At 36.2% G+C, this 19,336-nt stretch overlaps 1 protein-coding gene across 12 annotated transcripts in view; it reads right to left on the bottom strand.

Moving 5' to 3' along the window:
• LOC114243293 (uncharacterized) overlaps positions 1-19,336 on the bottom strand; it is a 91,708-nt gene that overhangs the window by 20,312 nt on the left and 52,060 nt on the right. For all 12 annotated transcript variants that reach the window (XM_089731113.1, XM_089731107.1, XM_089731111.1 and 9 more), the window contains exons 3-9: positions 14,899-14,947; positions 14,119-14,153; positions 11,938-12,075; positions 9,751-9,945; positions 6,168-6,326; positions 5,433-5,550; positions 4,850-4,933 (exon numbers count right to left, since the gene is read on the bottom strand). In XM_089731113.1, coding sequence (XP_089587239.1) covers positions 4,850-4,933; positions 5,433-5,550; positions 6,168-6,326; positions 9,751-9,945; positions 11,938-12,075; positions 14,119-14,153; positions 14,899-14,947 — 778 coding nt within the window. The remainder of the gene's footprint in view (positions 1-4,849; positions 4,934-5,432; positions 5,551-6,167; positions 6,327-9,750; positions 9,946-11,937; positions 12,076-14,118; positions 14,154-14,898; positions 14,948-19,336) is intronic.

Here is a 19,336-nt window from a genome sequence, read left to right as displayed (position 1 = left end):
GAAGAAATGGATGGATTGTGTGAAAGACGATATGGGTAAGAGGGAAGTGAGCGAAGAAATGGTATATGATAGAAGAATATGGAAGGAGAAAACACGTTGCGCCGATCCCAGGTGACTGGGAGAAGGGCAGGATAATGATGATGAATAAAATAATGTGCAGTTAAAGTTAACAAACAGTTACGCAGGAAACCTAATTTTGTTGACCATGTCAAAATACTAATAATAATATTTACTAGGGTAGCTTAACAAATGAAATTATTAAAAGACATCATTTTGTAATGTGACAACCGTTTGGAAGAATGGTTCTCATATAATTTAGAAAACCAAACATGATAGAAAAGAATACATCACTAATACATTTAAATATACCTCTCATAAGAAGTTGGTCAATTTGTTTTAAGGGAGATCACTGGTTTTTATTTATTTAAACAATTATTCTTGTATGATAATTTAATACATTTTAATTTCTTCGACGCTATTTTATCGAAGCTGTATTTTATACAAAAAAAAAATTCAAAATTCAAATTGCAAATTAAAAAAAATCCCAATGGATTTTAAATATTTATACGAAGAGATAAATATCTGAACTTTTTTTTGTTTGTATTGTCCGTATGTGTATTTGTATAAAGAATTACTGTATTTGAGAGCGTATTTTCATGAAACAGAAAAAGTGGGATTCGACTTGTAGTTTAATATTAATCCAACCACTCTGCCTACTTTAACACGAAGCCATTCATGTCACTTTAAATTTAGACTGCTAAGTATGACCTCTTGTCCTAAAGTAGTGAATATCAAAACAAATTAAACTCAGCAAAATCAAATTTCGCATCACTAGAAGAGTCGTTTCAATGAATAATGACAGAAAAAATATTAGCCGAATCGTGTAATGATTCAGACAAACCTCCAGATGTAGATGAGTTCTGAGAGTTTCGGAACGGGTAACGCTAACGTGCCGTTAATGTAATTAGTGAGTCGGAAACGAGTGTTACCAAGAAGAGTTTCTAACTGTAATTATTTTCCGTGACCCCAACGCACCGAGTCGTAATGAAATATTTGTTTGTTCGTTTAATAACCCGGAAATTATAACAGGTTTTCCTCGTCTACTTGAAAGGTAAATGTACATGACAAGGTACTGAGTTTTTTAAACATGTTTACATTAGTTTTACGTCTAGTTGCACGTAATTTTAATTTGTGACATAAAGAAATAAAAAAAAACGTGTAGTGCCACACGGTAACTGCCGCGGTAAAGCTATTGCATAGCATTTTTTATCAACTTATGCAATTATAATTAGACAATGATAATTTAATATTAAAACAATAATAAAACAAGACCACGCTATATTAAACATTAATAAAAGCAAAACCTTAACTGTCCCCTTCACACTCATAAGCTATACCGCGCGAGAGAGAGATGGGCAGACTTTTCATTATGCGCATGCAGTGTGACGTCACGCCACGCGTTTATTCACAAACACTACACAAGCGCAACGTGTGAATGTATTGAACGCGAGGTACATGGTAGGCGGAGTGAGGGGTGGAAGGTTTTTTTCGTTACGGAATTTCATGATTCGGTCGCCGCGCTCAAGGCCCGCGATAAAATCTATGCAATAGCTTAAAAGTATCTATTGCATTATTTAATGCTTATCTCACCCTTCGAAGTGGAACACGTTACTGCCTCACGACTAAACAGGTGATATCTATCCATAACAATATGCACTGTAATACCAGTGACATTAAAAACTTAATATATCACAAACTTTAACAATATCATCCTAGTACATTGAATACCAACTAGATTTTTGAGTCCGCACGGGTAGGTACCACCGCCCTGCCTATTTCTGCCGTGAAGCAGTAACCCATTTCAGTCTGAAGGGTGGGGCAGCTGTTGTAACTGTACTTGAGACCTTAGAACTTATATCTCAAGGTGCGTGGCGCATTTACGTTGTAGATGTCTATGGATTCCAGTAACCACTTAACACCAGGTGGGCTGTGAGCTCGTCCACCCATCTAAGCATTAATAATAATAAAAAAAAGACTAAGCCATGGCGAATTCAGGCAAACAATTTTCCAGTCCAGCTAATGTCATCATGCCACTGATTCATGATTAATATAATTAGATAACGTATATTATAAATTAATAACGATCAGTTAACAATACTTGAAATACTCGATTATCTATCTATATATTAATACGTGAAACATAAACTTTGTATCCCTTTTTACGAAAATTGCGCGGACGGAGGAGTATGAAATTTTCCACACTTATAGAGAATATAGAGAAGAAGTGCACAATGCTAATATTTTTTTAAAATAATGCATAAAAGATACATTAAACCAATAAAGAAACCATTACACACACTACATACCATGTATTTGACGCAAACACGCATGCATACTGTTTAATGTCAAACTTTTGTTCTTGACATCTGTTGTCAAATTGAGATTAAATATTGTTTGTCTTTGTTATTATTTTTAGTCTTGGCGAAATTTGTGATTATAGAAGTATAAAATCCAATCATGATAGTGTATGACGGCGCCAAGAATGGCTGAGCGGCCGTTCCGTCATCACTCTTATTCCGTTGAACCCAGTGTATTGTAATAATTGTAATAAAAGTCAATAAAACCGGCAGACCGACAGAGCGACCGACCGACTTGACTGCCTGAGACAGACTGAGGCGACACTGTTCACGCACCGCCGTTTTATACTGTGGCGTTACGGTGTCTACCCTACATTATTGTGATATTTATCAAAACAACATTTTATCATTTAGAATAATAATCATAACAATGTCTTAATATTACTAAAGTCGTTACCCATAAGTAAATAAACTAAACTATATATTTACTATGTTATTTATTGCCAATTGTGGCATTTGCGCCCACATGTACAAACTTACAATTCCAATTAATTATAGTCGAATTTCGACTACTGCGGGACCACTAGTGTTATATAATTCACTTAACATCTATATCCGGAAATCATTGATTCAAATGTCCATTTCGCATGATTAAAATATGTACTGCGGGCTTATAATCAGTGAGGCGAAAGTAAATGTATTCGTGCTCACATCGGATTCCCAAAATTTATTGATATTATTCGGTTCAATATTGAACTTTCGGGTTGCATGCCAAATTTTTCACTAGCCAAAGTTTTTCACAACGTCACTAAAGGGACCTTGTAAGTCACAAAGATACATGCTAAAGTTAAGCCTTGCTACTGATCTAGTCTGCAGATCCTCTGAAGAGAAGGCAAAAACCATTCTACTCATACTATGAGGCTTTTTTTTACTGCTTAGATGGGTTTTTTTATTTTTTATTTTATTGCTTAGATGTGTGGACGAGCTCACAGCCCACCTGGTGTTAAGTGGTTACTGGAGCCCATAGACATCTACTACGTAAATGCGCCACACACCTTGAGATATAGTTCTAAGGTCTCAGTATAGTCACAACGGCTGCCCCACCCTTCAAACCGAAACGCATTACTGCTTCACGGCAGAAATAAGCGGGGCGGTGGTACCTACCCGTGCGGACTCACAAGAGGTCCTACCACCAGTAATTACGCAAATTATAATTTTGCGGGTTTGATTTTTACTGCACGATGTTATTCCTTCACCGTGGAAGTCAATCGTGAACATTTGTTGAGTACGTATTTCATTAGAAAAATTGGTACCCGCCAGCGAGATTCGAACACCGGTGCATCGCTCGATACGAATGCACCGGACGTCTTATCCTTTAGGCCACGACGACTTCTAAACGACTTCTAAACGACACTTCTAGGTGGGTGGACGATTTCACAGCCCACCTGGTGTTAAGTGGTTACTGGAGCCCATAGACATCTACAACGTAAATGTGCCACCCACCTACTGCTACTCTTTAAGTGGTCCAGTTAAAAATATCTGTCTAAGAAATTTAAAAGTAGTACAATGTATGCTGGATTTGGGCCTAGAGAAATGTAAAGACTTTCATAATATGGGGCAGTCCAAATAGATACATATATTATTATGACGGTCATACTGATTGGCATTCCCATAATTTCAGCGACTTATTTAATTTTCTGGTTTTATTTGGATAATTTCATTTTAGGAAACACATTTTTCAATTTAATTTCGCACGCTATTAACATAATTGCCCTTAATACCTGTCAACAGATCATCAGAGTATCCATTGAATCCATATGTGAATTTGCATTTTGAGAATTGAGATTAATGTCAAATAAGTGTTAATGAATAAGTTCAAACACAAACCATGTTAAGTTGATCGACAATGACCACGAAAACTGTACTGTATCTATAACCTTGAAAATATAGAAATTAAAATAATAGTCGCGAGACTACAGAAGATGGTTTAAATTAAGTCTAAGATTTATGAAAACTTAAAAATATAGATTATTTGATAACTTAATTGAAGTATTTAAGCCGAAACGCTCAGGATTAAAATTAATTAATTAAACTTAGCTTCTAATGATAGATAGGAAAATAGTGTTTCTATCTATTCTATTCTAAAAAACACTTTTATTTCTTTTTGTGAATCTATTCGTTTTGAGTTGAAATTACGAAATTTGATAATTTCATTACACTTATTTTTAATTACATTGGATGTTTGAACGAGTTTTAATTGCTTCATAAACAAGTTATTTTAATTATTAATTATTGCTTTAAATTTAATATGGATAGTGTAATTTTCTGTAGCATTTTATCGAAAAACATAAGTTTATAAACTATTCGACTATTTAATTGCACTATGCAGTTGCATATCATGAGAGATAAATATGAGAATTTCAAATAAAATAAAATCCATTGCGAATATAAAAAATGTTTTGAATTAATTAATGATTTTTTTTAAGTCTTACCTGTTCGTGTTATGTCGCTCAGCACAGCATTGTCAGATATTGTCGGCATTGGAGGTCCAGGCAGACCAGGAAGACCTCTAGCACCTATCCAAATCAATTAGCCTTCATAAATAAAATCCGTTAATTAACAGTAATAAAAATGTTGCGGAATCTATAAAAAAACTTAGAAAATTAATAGATTTACCGGGTAAAATACTGGGATTTTAAACCGATCATGTCCGGCACAACTGGAGAGCCACTTGGAAAATTCAATGTTGGATAATAGCTATCAGCCTACATCCCTATCTTTATTTCCAATATTGATCTTTGATCAAAAACAGAAACGCCCACTAAAGGTATCCCATATAAAATAGGACCTAGTAGGTTCACCTATAAAAAGAACTCTCTAGTCGGTCGTAAAACAGAACAGTAATAATAAATAAACTCTATGCGAAAACTCCGTAGCAATCCTAAGGGTTCGACCAGGGTGTAATAAAGACTTCCCAAATCGCTACTGTTAAGCTCTAAAATCTTGCAAACGAGTTACTCGGACATAAATATAGGTCATAGAGAAACATAAAATTTGATGGTTTGATTTCTTCACCTTTTTCACCCTTTTCTGAGGGACGGCCGTGTGCTCCCGGCAGGCCTGGGACCCCGTCTCTGCCTGGAGGGCCTTTTTCGCCTTTGGCACCGTGTGGACCTCTAAGACCCACGTACCCCTATAACACAGTTATATACTAAAGGTACGACATCACGAGTTGGAAAACCGTGGGTAATTGCGTTAGTCTACTTTTATTATCCGGGTTGGAACTAATTTAGTGACGGATTTTATTTTGATTTACCAAGTTACCGTCGTAAAGGTGAATAGGGCGTTTTTAGTGTGGCAATGTCTTTTTTTAGGGATCCTGCAATAAAAGGGATATAAGTGTTCATAAAAACTGTGTTAATTTGGGTCCCGTCTTAGTTGTTGCCGATTCTTAACGAAGACTTTAATAGACGGTAAAGAAAGTAAGAAAAGACGCAATTGTAGAAGAAAAAATAGAGGGTATATTAATTACAAAGAAAAAATATTTTTTTAAATTATTAGAATCGATATCTTGTACAAATAAAAAATGACGAAAAATGTAAATTTAATCAAGAAAATTTTACAAAAATCAATAAACCTTTTAGTTTGGTTACATTTTCTCAGCATAATTGGAGGAAACATCTAGAAATACAACTATTAAAACAACACCCCGTAGCTAAACATAATAACAAGCTTAAATCCAACTTTGATACACATTTACATAAACGCTTAACCCAAACAATCCTATTTAATAATATTCAAGAAACTCACCCGGTCGCCTTTGTCTCCTTTAGGGCCAAGTAATCCCCTCTCGCCCTTATTCCCAGGGTAGCCTCTCTCCCCTTGAGGCCCTGGAAGGCCCATTGGACCCCTCTCGCCTTGAGGTCCTTGGATACCAGGATTAACAGACCCATATAATCCTGTTGATTCCTGTGTAAAACCCAATAATTACTCACGCGTTTTAGAGCTATTCAGCTTGGTTTTACAGTAACGTGATGACGTTCTTATATTGAGTGCGAAACTCTTAAAAAATTATCGAATTACTGTTTCAACATCAGAAATTTGACGGACATTATCAAGTCGCTGCCAATGAAGAATTCTAATAGAATCTCGAACCTAATTAAAAGGAGAACACGAATTCCGACAGAAGGTAGCAGATACAATGCAAATATACCACCACTTTTCGTGCTTATACTAGATTTTTTCTTACTATTATATTTTAAACTAGAGATTAATTGATCTTGTGTTCACAAAGCCCTAAATTATAGAAGAAGACAATAAGACGTATTTGATAACAACATTGTTTCATTGAACGAAATAATTATTAAAGTGGCAAAGTCGAGAATTTCATAAACAACAGGTAGCATCTGCTTAAATCGTATTCTTAAACGGCGCTAAACTTATTTGTTCGGGAAAGCCAAGTGCTTTGAATTGAATAAAATAGCATCAGTTATCATTAATCATCCGATTCTGTAAAGCGCTTTTCAACTGTGAAATCTAAACGTAAATAATGAAACTTCACTTATACAATAAAATGTACTTAAGATAGAATTTTTGTTTACGTTTTAGGCGATTTTAGTATTTTTTTTATTGCTGAAATGGGTGGACGAGCTCACAGCCCACCTGGTAATAAGTGGTTACTGGAGCCCATAGACATCTACAACGTAAATGTGCCACCCACCTTGAGGTGAGTGATATAATAAGGTCTCAGTATAGTTACAACGGCTGCACCGGCCTTCAAACCGAAACGCGTTACTGCTTCACGACAGAAATAGGCGGAGTGGTGGTACTTACCCGTGCGGACTCACAAAAGGTTCTACTACCAGTTACCAGAGCCCATAGACATCTACAATGTAAATGCCGCATACTTTGAGACAAGAGTTTTAAGGTCTGAGTTGTAACAGTAACTGTATCTATTTCTCAATTCGACTATTTTAAGTATTCATTCAGAACTTTTTCTAGGTGACCGATATTGATAATTGAATGATTCTTAATGTGTTTGAATATGTAACACATAAAAGCATAAAACCAAATGAGAACCATCTGGTTTTTAAATTTTATCAACATCTTACCAATATATTTGAGTTATTCCTAATATTATGCATCTTTCAATTCACTGGACTTAAGTACATGATATTTGCTTTTTACTATGCTAAAGTCGGCTTTTTGTCAAAGTTTTGTACTGCCTATTCTGAATCAATTAAAAAAGTACTTATTTATTTCATATCTATACATCGATTAAGCATATATATTCTATACTTTGGAATAAGCCAACAGAATATACACCTATAAAATGTAGCCTTACTGACTTATTGTTAGCGCATAGCTTAAAACCGTGAAACTAGGTTTCGGAAACTCCATCTTTGCCGTACGCCGAGGTGAACTTTTTGAAAGCTTTCGTAAGGTCAAAAGCGGTGTAAAATTTGGCATGATTAAATTCGTTTATGTTTATTTTATTGCTTTACATGGAGAGACGAACTTACGTCACACCTGCGTTAACTAAACGGTAACCTAATTCCAGAGTGAATGTCGAGACCACTCTGAGAAAGTCTAGGTCTTATGTATCTTTTTTTATAGCTGGAAACAAATTACGCACGGTCATAGTTTGAAGAGTGGGGCAGCCGTTGTAACTATACTGAGACCTTAGAAATTATATCTCAAGGTGGGTGGCGCATTTACGTTGTAGATGTCTATGAGCTTCAGTAACCACTTAACATCAGGTGGGCTGTGAGCTGGTCTACCCAGCTAAGCGACAAAAAAAAAGAATTTCTTGTACCAAAGACTGACATACATACTTATATACGTTTAAATATATAAATATTATTAAATACCCAGTCGAAAAGCAAACAAGCCTGTTCATCACACGAATGTTTTCCCGACGTGTGAATCGAACCCACGACCCTCGACGTAAGAAGTCAGGGCCACTAATTATTGAACCACCGAGTCAGTCTATTTTTGGTACAACAGAACTTCCAACTAGAGTGCACGACTATTTCGCATACATACATCATTATCCTGCCCTTCTCCCAGTCACCTGGGGTCGGCGCAACATGTTTTCTCCTTCCATACTCTTCTATCATATACCATTTCTTCGCTCACTCCCCTCCTACTCATATCGTCTTTCACACAATCCATCCATTTCTTCTTAGGTCTACCTCTTCCTCTAAATCCTTCCACATTCATAGTTAACACTCTCTTAACAACCTCATTTTCATTCCGTCTCATTACATGTCCATACCATCCCAAACGTGCACTCCTCAGCTTCTCTGTCACAGGTGCCACTTTCGCATACATTCATCTAGTTTTTAATTTAGCCGACTATCATTTCATTATTGAAGGAACAATATAATTACTTTTAAACATGTATATTATTCATGCTAAGAAATAACAAATTGTTTCTATATAAAAAATCGGTGAGGAATAAAAGAGTGAGAAGATATCCGTTTTGATTTTTAATTAAGAATATAAAAAAATATTATACGCTGACTACCTCTTGTTACAATAAACAAGATCTGGCTCATTCTCAAATAAGCCTTAAATAGACTTAGATATTTTCTGTACAATCAGATCCTTGTTACCAACATTGTAAAGACTGCCAATTATTTTCCGAAACAGCGAATTGTTATTTTTTTTAAATATCAAAGAATGTTTTCTCATTTCGCTGTAATGATGTGAATTATATTGTATAATAATAAAATTATGAGGGGATAAAATATTGGAAAACGTGTTTAACTTCAAAAAAAAAAAAGAAATCCAACCTTTACCTTATCACTTATCTCAATTCGAATATAGCTCACATATTTGAACTCGGTAATTATATTTTGAGCTTCTGAAGTAGACTTATTTATTTAACACTGGATATATACTACGCAAAACTTTTTACTTCGAAGTAACAAAAAAACGAGCCTTTTGTTTTTTCAGAATTAAATCCATAGCCTAGATATCTAGGTTGACAATAATGATAAAAATCGATAAGATACGAATGGAATTTCTATTTTTAAATATAAAAAAAAATACACGTATTCGTGAAAAAGCTTGTTTTTTTATTGCTTAGATGGGTGTATGAGCTCACGGCCCACCTGGTGTTAAGTGGTTACAGGAGCCCAAAGACCCTTACGGCGTAAAAGTCGCCACCTAAATCAAGACATGACTTCTAAGGTCTCCGTTTTTACAGTACAACGGCTGTCCCACCCTTCAAACCGAAAGACATTACTGCTTCCCGGCAGAAATAGGCAGGGGTGGTGGTACCTATCCGTGCGGACTCACAAGATGTCCTACGCCAATTATAATTTTGCCGGTATCATTTTTACTACACGATGTTATTCCTTTATTGTGGTAAGTCAACAACACTTACTATTAGTGCGGATGTCACAGGGCCTGGTAGCCCGGGTGGGCCTTGAGGGCCTTGTGGCCCAGGAGAACCATCCGCGCCAGGGTCGCCTTTGGGACCAGGTTGACCTTCTGGACCTGAATTCCCTGTATCCCCTCTTTCCCCTCGATCGCCTTTAGATCCTGGAGGCCCTGCAGGTCCGGGGTCTCCAATTTGTCCCTAAAAAATAAAAGTCTTGTTTCAAAGTAGAATATTTTTAACAGCGTGAAGCCGGATTGTCTTCGGGTCCATCAAAAACTCCTCCTTTCTACAAAAACATGATTCAAAACTCGGTATTTTTTATTATTGATCCGTATAAGAAATGCTTTGCAGTTTGGAGAGTTTTCGAAACGATGTTAAAAACGTTTTTACTGTTAAAAAAAATTAAAGTGTCGCTTAACAGTTAAATTAAAAGAGCTGGTGATGTTTAATCAGTTAAAATTTTTGAACAACATTTATTTTACAACTAGCTGACCCGGCAGACTTCGTAGTGCCTCGATCGATAAACGAAAGACCTACACTTTTGTATAAAATAAACTTAAAACAAACAAAAGGAATCCGTCCCACGGGGGACGCATTAAAGAAAAAACAAAATTGTTATTTTTATTTAATTCCGAGCATTTTCATATTTATCTACCTTTTGAACCTTCCCCGGACTTCAACAAATAATTCATGATCAAAATTAGCCAGATCGGTCCAGTCGTTCTCAAGTTTAAGCGAGACTAACGAACAGCAATTCATTTTTATATATAGAGATAACAATATTATTTGTGGCATCGATATACCTTATAAGCAATTTCTTAGAATGGGTTTCGAAAACAGAACGCCAACAATATCCATGACAAATGGATTACAGTTTATATTGTTTCTCGACTTATCAATACCTACGCTGAGACTCATGTCACAGTAACTATACACCAGAAAAAAATGAAAACAATATCTCTTAGGTGCCATTTATTTTAAAATTTGTTTAAAAATTTACTAAATTCTTACCACCCACCCTTCTTGAGACACAAGTTCTAAATCTCAGTTTTTACAGTATAACCGCTTTCTTTTTTGATATTTTTGTGGTAACGAAATTTATTTCCAATACAATTAGTGCTGCCTTCATAAATATTAATCTATATATATAAAAATGAATTGCTGTTCATTAGTCTCGCTAAAACTCAAGAACGGCTGGACCGATTTGGATAATTTTGATCTTGAATTATTTGTGAAAGTCCAGAGAAGGTTTAAAAGCTAGATAAATATGAAAATGCTCGGAAATAAATAAAAATAACAATTTTGTTTTCCCTTTAATGCGTCCCCCGTCGGACGGATTCCTTTTGTTTGTTTTAAGATTATTTTATACAAAAGTTTAGGTCTTTTATTTATCGATTGAGGCACTACAAAGTCTGCCGGTTCAGCTAGTTTAGATTATATAATATAAAATCGAAAAACGCACTAGGTATTCACACGTCTTCTACAGACTCCTGATACCGTTCCAAGTACTAGAAAATCTGTCAGGTCGTATGCCATTCTGCGCATATATAAAGAAGAAAAAATATATATACTCAAACGTGTAAATCTCCTACGCGTTCGTTTAAGTACCTACTGAGCCTCGTGATTACTAATAAGTTAAGATTTACGGAGCTCCTACGCGTTTTGAACGAAACAAGCGAAGATTTTTAATACTCCTTAATAAAGCACTCTTCTATGAATCAACCTGGATTTTCCGAGGCACTTTAATAAACCTCTAGTTTTTTTATTAATACACATGCCGTATAGACGACATTACGGCTGACCTGGTTTTAAGCGGTGATAGAAAACGAAAACCCTGAAATTCGAAGTATATTTCATACTAGCCTTAAAAAGGGTAAGGACTGCTGTAATTGATGCTTTGATGCGGTTGTACTTCATGTTGATAATTGATAGTAAGCTCTATGATTATCTAGCTTATAATAAAGTAGATTGTAGTGAATACGTGTTAGGTACTTAAGTAGGTGCAAGAAGAACAAAGTAAAGAGAAATGATAAGAACGTTGGCTTCACCACAATTTAGATTATAGGTCAGGAAGCGAAAGAAACTGATGTTCCCACAGCGAAAACATATTGGTATTTTTTGGAATAAAATTCAAAAGACCTAGCCTCGAAGAATACCCGGAACATCATTGTTATTAATTGGCACATTTACCGTTTTCCCTGGAGCGCCCGTAGTGCCGTCAGCCCCGGTTGGTCCTTGTGGTCCAGGAGGTCCTCTTAACTCTGGCATGACTTCCAAGATTTGAGAGATGTCATTTAGACTGCACCGGCACGTTCCTTGTACTGCGGTCTGATAAATAAATTAAAATAAAGATATATCTTTTTAATAACATTTCATAACATTGAAGTTGGTGGCTTGACAAGCTCACGATCTACTTGGTGTCAAATTATTATATAATGGTTGTCATACCCTTCAAACCGTAACGCATGATAGAAATTGGCAGGACCGTGCGAAATTCGTAATATACCCCCAAGCTATGGTAAAATATAAATAGCCTTGGTCCAAAATTGTCCATTACGCTCAAGCTTATATTCTCTTAGTTAGAACTTAACACTCAACTTAATTAATCGACTTGGAACGTAATGCGACAAGAGTTTACGATATTTTAGTCAAATACCTCTTGTGTATAAATAAAAAGCTTTATGAAAGGAATTTCAAACGCGAAATTCCGGCCAACCCTGCGAAGGTATCTCTATGGATTTTCCTTTACTCAACGCCTTTATCATTTAAAACCTTCAACAATACTGCCAAATTGTAAAGCGAATAGGCTCACACGAACACTCTCAGTATATTCCGGCTTCCTTTACGCCGGGCGGGTCTTCTATTGTCAACTACCCTTAAACATAGCTATTTTAATGTAAAATAATGACAGTTTATACCTTCGGATGTGAGGCCAAGTCGTAATTTACCAGCAAACAGGGGAGAAACAATTTTAGTTTCACAATTTTAGGAATTGGTATATAGGTATTTTGAGCGGCACGTGATTCGGTTGTGTAAGCTACGAAGTCTTGAGCTAGTATTCCGGTTTCGTGTCGGGTAACGTTGGAAGTGTAAGTTTGTTATTTATTGAAGCAGCCCCATCATTAGGGGTTGTTTCCGCGAAATTCGTTTGTATTAAGCTTTTGTAAATTATAACCTAATAGGTTATGTTAAGTTTAGTTTGTTTTCTTCATACGATACCTATTTCGTAATTGAATTTCGGATAATAAATTCAGATTAAAATTACTACATTATATCAGTCGGAGATTCCGCCAATAGAATATATAATAAAATACTGGCAAGTAAATACCAAGAAAATTCTCTTGTAATTTAAAACTAAACTATCATAACATATTCATGGAATTACAGATACAGTAAAAATCGTTTACTCAAACACCAGGTTTGAGCCAAATATCGAAAATATATTTGTAAACCAAATAACGAAGTGAATGTTAAATGTGATTTCGAGAATTCGAAAGAAAAAAAAACTGTTGAATATTTGAGAATAAATTCTCGTTACGTATCAACGACAAGGGTAGGTAGGTTTACTTAAGTACCGCCTAGGGTCTGGACCCTCGACGTGTGATGAAATACGGTAGTTTTATATTATTGGATGAATTGAAGGGCTTTCGCTTTGACTTAGTTTATTTATGAATGAAATGCGTGAAAATTTCTCGTAAGCTGAAATTGGGTTTTTGATAGAGTTTCTATTGACATTTCCAATCCATTTTTTTTATTTTTTAGAATAAAATTTTAAAAAATTGGTTTCTTGTTATTGTTATAGTTTCTAGTCAGTACTGCCAGAGTAACATTAGTATCTATTGAAATCACGAATCTTAATCTGGGATACCTTGAAGACATTATTGTCTTAACCAAGAACAATTACAAAACATACGAAACAAAATTATGAATTATTTCGACAACGAAAAATCCGCTCCTACGATTCATATAATAAGACAAATGGAATGAAGGAAACCTTAACGCTAGTGACCGTCTAATAGTCACGTCCACACTTCGGTGTTTAGGTCACCGCTTGAGCCGGAGGTCAAACAAACTTAATTTGTTCACAAAGAGGGTGACTTACGCACCACCGGAGATATATGCAGAATTTGGAATATGTTGTGTGATATTATACCTCAAAAAAAGTTTTCAGATGATTATATCAAAGCAATAATGCCAAATCTCCTTTTTAGTATATAAATAATCAGCTTCAAAACTTTTTCCCTTTTTCCAACCCTCCTACAAGGTCTCAGGGCACTAACATTAACATTATTTTTATGCATTTGGTGGCCAATTTTGTCTGCTTACCTATTCTCTCTATAGTAAAGCTTTAATATAGTAATTAATACTTACTGCATCTGTGCTTCCACTTTTATCTCCAACGTAAACTGAAATTAAAATTCAATTGTAAATCTGATGAGTAAAATAAATTATTAGTCATTTTACAGTTCTGCATATTCCTCAAGTAAATAAGCAATGTGGGACAAATCAGATACTGCCTGGCCTCATCTCACCTTTAAGATAGCTTATTTATCTATAAGCCAATAATAGTTGTCAAGAACAATCTAATAAATTGGAAAAAGCTTTTGAAACTTTCGTAAAAATGACATGTTCAAATCTATAATTTCGACGAAGCTTACAAAAAACTTATACAAAAAAATATGTTTGATGCCACCAGAAACCTCAAAAGCTATTCAATAAACGAAAAGGGAAGGTAATAAATACTGTTGATTGATGACCTCCACGTCTGAAAACTCATTAGCTGACTCTAAAAGTCAAAATGTATATAAACTATCCTCAACGTATTTTTTTTTCAGGCCAAACAGTCCTGTGACTTACGTAGCTCAAGAAAATAAATATTATTATGTCAATTTCCAACTGTCTGTCCTAACAGAGCCTTGGCTCGAAGGTGCTTTCCGTTATTCTTGCTAGAATGTTCCGAAAAATATTTATCTTTTCTCTTAAACTCCCAATTATCGGCGATAGACACTCGACGATGAAGCTTTTCATCACGAAAAAATACTCTACGTGACTTGCCAGGAAACGAGTTATTTGAAGAAAATGAACCGTCGGTATACGTGAAAGCGAAGTGTAGTCTAACGAATACGTGTCAAGTGTGATTGATGTACTTACACGGCGACGAGTGCGAGACAACCGGTAGATGATTCTCGTCTGGGTTCACCTGAAAAAAGGAGAGCTACAGATTAATCTGATTCTTCGTCTTGATAGTTTATTTGGGCTAATGTTTTGGTTCTCCAAGGAAATATCTAGGTATGATTTTATTTTTTAATAAAACTTGTGGACGTTTGCCTTGACAATTTAATTAGATATGACCGCTATATTGATACCCGATACATTGGCACTATTTTCTAAAATAAAAAAATGCTCGAACTAATATTAAAATATGAAAAAAAACAAGATATTAGATATATCGAAACATTGTACATAGGGTTGTTAGTAGTCTGTACAATTTTTAGATTAAAATTACAGGCAGCCGCAGATTAACAACAATAGTTTCAGCTATCACAAAGCTGAGCCGTGGCCTTTTTATCTCCACTGTGTTAGTATAATATGCTGTAATATTGTTTAGAATTAGAATTTTTATGTCATATTAATTGAAAATTTATTTGTATTTGTATTGTGGAGTAAACAAATGCAATTATTATTAGTATTATTGTATGGAAGCAGTGCTTCGCAGAATCTAGCAACGGATTGGAATCGCGACCAACTCAGAAGATCCGGCGAGATACACAGTCGGCTGTGTCTATGCGTTAGTTCACTCATTGAACTCTTTCTCGTAGTCGACGAGTCCGACGAGGACGGTGATCTGTCTTTGAAGAGCCTAAACGCACCAGTAGTAGATCCGGCTTTGTGTTGCTCCATCGCCTGGGTCGGATTGAATACTTCAGACGTTGCTAAAGACGCATTGAGAAGTACGGCATCAAATTAACTGCGTCATTCATAGCCCTGATTGAATCGAGGTCAGTAACTTATGTTAAGCACTAACACCCAACACATTCCAAATTACGCACAGAATTGAATCCAGACCAAATTCCAACGAAGTATGGCTAGTTATAGCTAAGTTCATATTCACAAGACACTTGGTATTTAAATAAACCTTGTGAGTTATATAACCAATTCCAAAACAATACCTTCTTCTATGTGTTTTAATGAATATAACTAGAAAATAGAAAAAAAATGAACGTGGCAATCGGTCAATGTATTTTTTTTGATACACAAGCTTCGTTGGCCTATCAATCTTTGTTACGGAAACGGAACGAGGATTACAAAAACGATAATATCTTACATAAGATATTTCGGTGACGAAATAAGGTTTCGTGGGTTTTCCATTGGCGTTAGGAAGGCGGAGCTCTTTACAAATGTTAATGTGGGTGTCCCAATTTTGTCCCAATTTATTTAGGACTATATAAAAAACCAATTAGGATTTATTTGTTATGTTAATGTGATGGATCATATTTTTATTTTGTAGATAGAATGAGATAACGAGTTTTCTGTTCATGCGACAAGTAGTTACTCTTGGGCGTCACAACTTTAAATACTGTCACCAGAGATGGGATCAAAGTCTCAATTGTATTATATAACGGCTTTCCCATCCTCGAATCGGAATGCCTTACTGCTCAGCAAAAACGGGTGGGATAGTGGTTCCTATCCATGCACAGTTACAATACACTTCATTCGACTGACTCGGTGGTGTAGTAATAAGCTCCCTTGACTGTTGCGCCAGTGGTCGTGGGTTCAATTGCCATATAGGGTAAACATTTGTGTGAGAAATAGATTTATTTGCTCTTTGTCTGAGTGTTTATTATCTTATTATTATGTACATATTAAACGTATAAGTATCCGACGGCCAGCAAAGTCTATCGAGAAACTTGTTGTTCAGGGTAGGGTCAATGGCAAAAGATCTCGTGGACAAAGCCCCATGCGCTGGACTGATCAGGTGAAAGACCTTACTAAAACTCCACTTAACGAGTGCGTGCGCCAAGCCTCAATTCGCAAACTATGGAGAATATCTGTCAAGACGTTAATAAACAAGAATTCCACATGACCACGACTGCTCTGCCAACAGTAACCGACTATGATGATGATAAGTATGCATGTCAGTCTCTGATACCCATAACACAGCGAACCCTAAATTACGGCCGGTGACCGTGCATTATTTGCTAACAGACAAACTTAATTTCCAAAATATTCAAACTTCAAACTTATTGAAACTTATTCAATATTCAAACTTAATTTCAAAAATAAGACTCAGGACAAAGCGCTGCAGGATAACACAATAGATCTACTTAGTTCCCGGTTTTGACAGTACTTTGGTTTTTAGACATACTCGTATTCCATTCTTGTGAACTGTCGTAAAATATTATTTTTTTATTGCTTTGATGGGTTGGACAAGCTCACAGCCCACCTGGTTGTTAAGTGGTTACTGGAACCCATATACATCTAAAGCATAAATGCGCCACCCACCTTGAGATATAAGTTCTAATGTCTCAGTATAGTTACAACGGCTGCCCCACCCTTCAAACCTATCTAAAGTACAGTGAAGATAATATAATTTACAGCGCAATACAAACATCAAAGCTATAACTTATAAAGGTACACGGACAATTATTACGAAAGAAAAAAAGAAAACACTTCGTTATTAATAAATCATAATCAGTGTCTTTTCACCCAATCAAAATTACACGGTAATCGGTTGGCTAATGACTCTTTTCCGTGTCTGAAAGCCGTCTCTGTCCCAGTTGTTCGCATTATTTATTTTACATGTGAAACTATAGGTTGGGTTTTAGGGTCGATTCATGCGAAACACAATGAAGAGGCAGTTATGTCGTTCTGGGTCGCTTCAGTAATTAGAAGTGACGTAATTAGAATGACAGCTTAAAGTCATCGCTGTATTGTCATTAAAGAGTTTGCCATTTGGTTGATTTAAGCACAATTTAGTAGCTTTCCAATTTTGTAAAATGTTTTTTTATTTTTTTATTACCTAGATGTGTGAACGAGCTCACAGCCCACCCGGTTGCTGGAACCCATTGACATCTACAACGTAAATGCGCCACACACCTTGAGATATAAGTTCTAAGGTCTCAGTATAGTTACAACGGCTGCTCCACCCTTCATACCGAAACGCATTACTGCTTCACGGCAGAAATAGGCGGAGCGGTGGTACCTACCCGTGCGGACTCACAAGAGGTCCTACCACCAGTAATTACGCAAATTATAATTTTGCGGGTTTGATTTTTACTACACGATGTTATTCCTTCACCGTGGGAGTCAATCGTGAACATTTGTTGAGTACGTATTTCATTAGAAAAATTGGTACCCGCCTGCGGGATTCGAACACCGTTGCATCGCTATATGCGAATGCACCGGACTTCCTATCCTTTAGGCCACGACGACTTCATCCTTGTTGCGGTATTATTGACATTTACAACAAATTCCTTTATTTACTGTTCGAGAGTAACATATATTTACCGCCCAAATAATTATAAGCTGTTGCTGTAAGACTCTGTACTGCAAAGCTAACAACTGACCCCATTATTCTTTTTTCGTTTAAAGAGACACCGAGGAGAGTATTTACTTTGCGATGAGTTATTCGGAAAATTTAGAATTTATTACTAAGCAATATACAAAAGAGGATATAGCCTCTTGTCTTTCCTGGAATTTTAATCCCTTCAATTAATAAGCTTAAATATTTTACTAAATTATTTCCTTTTTCAAGATAAATATATCGATAAGTTTTCAGATTAACTCAATATTATTTAGGATTCAAGTAGTATAATTACAACAATAATAAATCGATAATGGCATGTTTTTATTTGTAGGAGATGAATCTTGCATCCCACGTGGTGTTAAATGATTACCATAGCCCATAGATACCTTAATCTGAATGCCGCACTCACCATGAGACATGAGATCGAAATCAAAATTTTCTTGTGATGGTTGGTTGACTAACCAGTATAGGTGACTATTTCGCGGCAAAAATAGGCAAGGTGGTGGTATCGTTAAGTGCAGACTTACAATACACACACACAGTAACCCAAACATTTATTTTGAACCGGGGGCCGAAGCTGCTACGAGGTTCCCGCGTCTAAGCGCTGAGAGGCACGCTTTTTGTGGAACTGGATGACCCATAAATGTTGGGAGTGGACCGCGGGCTTAAGGATGGTATTTAGGGCCCTACCCACTAGACAACTACTCTACACTCTTGCCTAAGCAATCCATCCCCTTTGAAGAACTCGTTAGAACTTGGGCGGAGTAAGAGGGTTACCTCGGTGAACACTACAACCAGACGCACGGCGCACCCCAAGGGCGCCGACGGAACCTCCGAGGCGAATCGAAGGCTCTGAACGTTGACCTTCTTAGTACGGCAGCTCATCAGGCCGCCCAGGCGGTGACGCTAGTGCTCTGGGATACCCGCTGAGTCAGAATCAGCCAGCCGGGTCGGAATGCAATACCCTGCCAATATCTCTCCTAGCCTCCGGGCCATCAAACAAAAAAATAAAACAGATCGAGGTTTGGATTACTGTATAGACGCCGGCCTCCCTCCGGTTAA

This window comes from Bombyx mandarina, chromosome 11 (assembly GCF_030267445.1).
Source record: "Bombyx mandarina strain Sakado chromosome 11, ASM3026744v2".
NCBI lineage: Eukaryota > Metazoa > Arthropoda > Insecta > Lepidoptera > Bombycidae > Bombyx > Bombyx mandarina.
The sequence above is the reverse complement of the archived record's forward strand: the minus strand, read 5'-3'. Positions and strand labels throughout refer to the sequence as shown.